At 38.8% G+C, this 6,000-nt stretch overlaps 1 protein-coding gene across 2 annotated transcripts in view; it reads right to left on the bottom strand.

Annotated features, from left to right (window-relative positions):
- Nucleotides 1-223: 223 nt before the first annotated feature.
- Nucleotides 224-6,000, bottom strand: part of pax2b (paired box 2b) — a 43,944-nt gene continuing 38,167 nt past the window's right edge. Inside the window, exons 8-10 of one of the 2 annotated variants that reach the window (XM_088070173.1) lie at nucleotides 5,491-5,592; nucleotides 3,141-3,227; nucleotides 224-2,102 (exon numbers count right to left, since the gene is read on the bottom strand). In XM_088070173.1, the coding sequence (XP_087926299.1) occupies nucleotides 2,026-2,102; nucleotides 3,141-3,227; nucleotides 5,491-5,592 (266 nt within the window). In that variant the 3' untranslated portion in view covers nucleotides 224-2,025. The remainder of the gene's footprint in view (nucleotides 2,103-3,140; nucleotides 3,228-5,490; nucleotides 5,593-6,000) is intronic. The other variant, XM_042507865.2, reaches the window with a different exon arrangement.

Below are 6,000 nucleotides of genomic sequence, written 5' to 3'. Positions count from 1 at the left end.
ACTGATTATAAATCTCGTTATGCTACAGTCCAAGCTGACGTCTACAAGTTGCTTTTCTGCTCAACTGACAGCCGCAAATCTAAAGATACTCAGTTTCCTATCATAAGCACCAAATGCTCACATTTATAAATAACTGACTTAAAAAACCATTTATCAGAAATGCTGTCACTAATCGTCTTTCTATCAGCTAATCGATTCAGCTCCTCTTCAGATATTCAGAAACACCATTCAGCCCTTTTTTTTGCGTAAAAGATTTCAGACACTTTTATTATTGTACATGTGAGACCAGCATAATGAAAGTGATAATACCCATGAACATGAAAGACATTTTTTCTTACTGTATTTACAGAGAAGTGTCTTCACATCACACACAAAAAAATCCTCCTACAAAATGAAACAATTTGTAAATAACATAACAATTAAATAAACTCCACCTACCTTTAGGTTTACAGCTGAATATGCATATGATGACCATCTCTGCACTGCATAGAATTTATACATATACTTTTCCTCATGAACAACGTGGGTTTTACCTAATAATAACAATAATAATAATAATACTGCTCTCATGATGCATATAGGCGGCCTGTAAATAAACATTAACAAGAACTAAGTCTTTGGCAAATGCAAATACATTCACGTAACAAATGAAAAAAAACCATCGTTTCAGCTTGATTCGAAGAAAAAACTTGGCCTGAAACATGTGAGGGAGCTGAAGTTAGGAGGGAGCATGTTTAAGGCATTTAGCTGAAATCGTCGCCCTGCTTTTTGACGTTATTGGAGTCGCCAGAAACAGAGTGGATCTGGCATCAAACGAGACGATATGATACTGGTTTGACTCGGGATGGCTGTTATATCCTTTTTCTGTGGTTGAATGCCAAAGACTTAATCAACTTAAATAAAAGCTGTGAGAACAAAGTAGTGCACATCAAGGCGGTGACATGATGGGCCTTGAATTACAGGAAAAAAAAACTGTGAGACTGTAAGTGCCATTTCACACTGAGACTTATTAGACTTACAGTTTTAATGAAATAAAGCAAAAATATGCATCATCATTTTTCTGCATAATAACGCTCCAGTGTTGCAAACCTCCAACATAGTGCAAAAATTAACAAAAAACAGGTTTTGCCTGATGACCTCTTGTATCCTGACAAATAAGAAATAGTAAAACACTAGCCAAGCAGTCTGCAGTTCAGTTGTTACGAATTATAAAAACGAAATAAAAAAATCATTTTTTAAGAATATATTTACTAGTTTTCTTGAAATCTTGCAAATAGCGGGCCATGGTGATATATTGTCATGGCTCCCTCTATTCTCAGACGGATGTTTCTTTATTTATTTCATTTTCATTTTTACATCTTGATTGTGTATCACAGAGAACATGTCCTAATCTTCTCATGGCATCAAAAGCGATCGATTTTACTCATGCTGGATGTTTGGTCGGTGACTGTTCAGATGGATAAAAACAACGTTAGCCTGCCACTGCCTGCGTGTGCTGCTGCTAATCTCCTCTGATCTCACTGCGCTGCCATCTGAATCGGAGTGGGAGACGAATGGAAACAGGAAAAAACAAAAAAGGCTGCTGCTACATTTTAAGCTCCGGACAGCGTCCCTGCTGAGAGCCGCCAAGAAAAGGAATGTACAGTATTGATCCGTGATGGGATGAAGACTGTGACGATGCCACGGGGGGAAAATAAATTTGTTTTTAGTCTTTTTCTTTTTTCCTTTTTTTCTGCAATTAGTCAGTTTTCATTGTGTGTGTAGTGACGTCAGTGTCTCTGATGATCTTCTTGTAGTTTTTTTTTTTTTTTCTTTTTTTTTGGCTTTGAATGTCCAAAAAGCTGCGGGGAGAGAGGGGAGAGAAGTCGTCTGGAATCCTCCCAAAAAAACGTTAAGTTTCTCATTGTGTGAGCCGGGAACATTTTATGCGCAGTTGCTCAGTGTCCAGTGGACCATGCCGCTCACACCGGGGCAATATGGAGGCTAAGCCCATGGTCCTGCAGGTTGATTTGGTTTCCATGGTAACTAGTGACGGTCATAGGCAGTGGCAGCAGTGGGAGGGGCGGAGCCTCTCGATGCGGCACTATAATAATAAGGGGAACCTGAAAGTTAACAGAAGAACGAACCATTTGAAACAACAACAAAATGTAATATACCAAATGTATTGTAAGGTACTTTCATGTTGATTATGGCAGAAAAGCTTCTCTTTCTATGGTAAAAACTTGTATTTATACTGTAAAATATGTAATCAAACTCCAAACTTAACCTTAGATTCAGCAGTACAAATATGGCTTTACCATAATAGTATAAAAAGTTCTGCTGTAGTTATTACGGTAAAATTCTGGCAACCACAACTGCCATTTTTTCCCATTAAAAACAAGTTGTTTTTTTTAAAGATTATTAATACGCTTTTGTTTTACATATTATTCTAAACTGAAAAGCTCTTTGGCAAACATAGACTAATGCTGTTCCGGTAACCTTGCCTTTAGCAAATGTTTAATGAAACATTAAACATCATATAAAAAATTTAAATAAAACAGAATACATACAAATAGCTCCCTGAGGTTTTTCAAAGTAAAAGTTCCTCCCATGCTTACAATTTCTTTGCACTTTTTAATTAATTCATTTATTGGCGATCATTAAAATAAAGAACTGATACAGATAATAGCAAAATGCCAAATATCGTCCCCAAAAATCAGCCAGGCCGATAATCTGTCGACCCCTACTGGATAGCATCTAGGACCAACTTTAGCACACTTGGTGTACTAATCATGACAGGGCTCTTTCTTTTGATGTAACCTGTAACTTCACATATAATAATGCAGCAAGCTGATGATGCGCTCCTGGCTTTAGAAGTTATGACTGTAACTAGTGAGATAGTTAGACGGACATGCAGCTGATAAAAGCAATGTTTAATCCATTCCTTACACTTCTCCTCCTGTGATTTTGGTTTTGGGAAGCTTAGAAAAACATCCTCGAAGCTCCTAAATGGCAGCGTATTGCTCTTATGACAGACCAAAGTTTGAAATCCAAAGCTGCTGTGCCTGGTTACGGTTGCCAAGGCTACAACAGAGCAATTGCTTTTGGGTGAGGGTTTTAGCGAACGGTCAATTAATCCAGTTTCTAACTGCTCTACTCACTTAGTAATGCTGGGTTGCTGAATCGCCAGGCGTCATTGTAAGTTGTGTACTGTGGGTGACTGTAGGGGTTCCCCGAAAACTCACTCCCTGCAAAACAAAACAACAAATCAATTAGCATTTCAATGCGTCAAGCCATTACCCCGTTCACATGCAGTCATTTCTCGTCATTCAAAACAGGATGCAATTTGAGGGGGAAAATGATAGTCATCGATGTGCGACCAGTCAAGCAAGTAATTTATTTCTTTTTCATTTCACTTAAGTTATGCAACACTGAACAATACAGGATGTGACACTGAAGGCGGCTTTCCCTGTCCCATTTATGGATATCTACCCATTCTTCTTCCTCCACTATATTCCAAACCGGTCTAATAAATACAGAGTGGTAATAAACAGTTTCATGCATACATTTTTGATATGCTGCAATAAATCCTGCAGCCTTTCTTGGAGGAATTTTTTTAACATTCCCAATCTGAATCCCCTCCGGTCTGAGCTCTGGTGTTTGGTGCGACAGAATTTCATTGCAGGGGGAAACTAACTTGGAGCATGTCAGCGAACACTGCTGTTGGTTCAACACGTTTCTTTCTTTTACGAGACAATAAAGGCGAGATTTTATATGAAGCTGGTGAGAAATGGCTTTGCTTTAACAGTGTTTTTGCGCCTGTCACTAAATCTTAGTGGTTGTGTGTGGGATGAATGGGTTGTAACACAAAACCACAAGCCATGGGATTAAGGCCCTCATCTTTTGCTTTGTGCCACATAAGAACAAATGGCAAGAAAAAGTATGTTTGACTTGATGCCCTTTTCCACTGACATGATTTAACAGTTTTATTAGTTAAAATCCAAAAGTAAATCCGGACTGCACTGAGACTGGGTGCTACCGGCTTCTGTTTTTTACTGGTAGCTGTTAAATAGACTCAAATGTTAGCAGAAGTACGTCAGAATAAATGTAAAGGATCTATATTTTCAAAATAATGCTTTGTAAGAGAGGCAGAAAGAAAGATAAGAGTGCATGACTACTGTGTGCCAACGTTTATTTAGCCTGAGAGAGCAGTCTAAAGGAATTGTTTAGTAGCAGAAATTTTTGAAAAAATAAAACAAATCTGCATCAATATACTTTTTGTTGCAAAGCCTCATGGGATACAAGTGGCTGATTTAAAGAAAAAACAAAAAAAAAGTTTTTATTTAAGTAAGTGTAGCTGTTTATGGGAAAATATGGCAAAGTTTGCAATTTCAAAGGGTCACATCACCCAAATTCCCTCCAATTTTTGTACAAATTGAACTTTTCAATAATTTGAACACTACATACAAAATTAAATTCACCTTCATTTTTATGATGGGGGAAATAAGGAGATATATATCTTTAAAATCTGGACTAAATAAAACTGTAAAACTGTCATTCTTGTATCATGAAACTATGCTGTATCGATTTTTTCCATCACCCCTAACTCTTTAAAATCCTTTCACTAAAAGCACTATCTCCTTGTTCCATTATGTAATTTTGAAGGTTCAAAGAACTTATTTATCTATTTATTCATGTATTTTAAGAACGCCCACTAGCTAACATATGAAAACAAATGGCACAGTTAATATAACCCCCTTGGTTGGTCTGAGGTGATAACGAAACTCGTCATCATAAAGGAGAAAAGAGGAACAGCCAGAGCTTGTGATGGGTTGTGTGATTGGTAAATGATATGCAAACCCAGGACACACTCCACTGGTTTCCCCCTCCATGTGGTTTAATCACACTGAAGCAAAATGCCGGCTGCGGTTTGGTGAAAATGGTGATGCTGCAGCTGAAGAAGTGTATGAGCCCGACACCAAAACTGCATCCCTGGCAGTGAAACACAAGCCTGACCTCCTCAGAGAGACAGCGATTTGAATATTTACCAGGCTCCCATGCCTCTGCCTTTTGACCCTTAACTGTTTGCTGTGAACCTGAACTGCAGGTTAAGTAGAGGAGGGGAAGGGGATATGCTTTGGAGCACAAAGGCTGGGGAGGGCTGGCAGTGCTGTTTATCGACGGCCGGTGCGAATGGCCACGCGGGGAGATAATGAGCCAATAAGGCAGAGGAAAGCAGGAAGGACGGGAGAGCGACTGTCGTCTCTGCTGTCTCTGATCACTTATTCTGCCTGTCTAATCCAATCATACACACAGAGATAATATAAGGATGCGCGCGCCTTTTACTCTGCAGGTCAATATTTATCGCCTCTCCGTGTATTTTGTCGCTTTTCACTCTGCTTCTAGAGCTTCTACACCTGTTCATTTTGAGGGCAATGCCACCTGTAGTTAGACACATAGACCCCCCTCCCAGTGACGGTGTAAGGCAGCCACGTCATCTCTTTTACTCACCAGGAACCATTCCAGCGAGCGTGGAGGTCGGGTAGCTGCCCTGGCCTGTGGGGGGAACGTGAGGGGGGTATCCAGGTAGGGTTGTGTTGGCCATATCCCGACCTGGAGAGACAAAATGACACAAAACAAAAAAACACTTCATCAGTGCTTTCTGGTTTTAATTTGGGACTTGAAGCTCTGCAATCAAATAAAACATTTTGAACTGAATATTGTAGTGGAAGAAGACCCTTCAGTAAAAGTAACAATACAGCAATAAAAAATGATTTTATTACAAGTAAAAGTCTTCCAAATAGAATTCCACCTTAAAATAAAATATATCATCAAAATGTCCTTATTATAAGAAAATAGAAGCAAAACTTCATCATACAGATTGTTCCCTTTCTGTGGAAGCCCAATCTCTGCCAATGTGATGAACGAAACGTATCCTGTTGCTGTGAGGAACTTTCTCAGAATAATGACTAAGAATCATAAAATAATCAGAACATTCTCAAAATAATAATGAAAAGCTTT

The sequence above is a fragment of the Plectropomus leopardus genome, chromosome 19 (genome assembly GCF_026936395.1).
Source record: "Plectropomus leopardus strain MGB_pleo_1.0 chromosome 19, ASM2693639v1, whole genome shotgun sequence".
NCBI classification, from domain to species: Eukaryota; Metazoa; Chordata; class Actinopteri; order Perciformes; family Serranidae; genus Plectropomus; species Plectropomus leopardus.
Note: the sequence above shows the minus strand (reverse complement) of the source record. Positions and strands in the feature narration are given on the sequence as shown.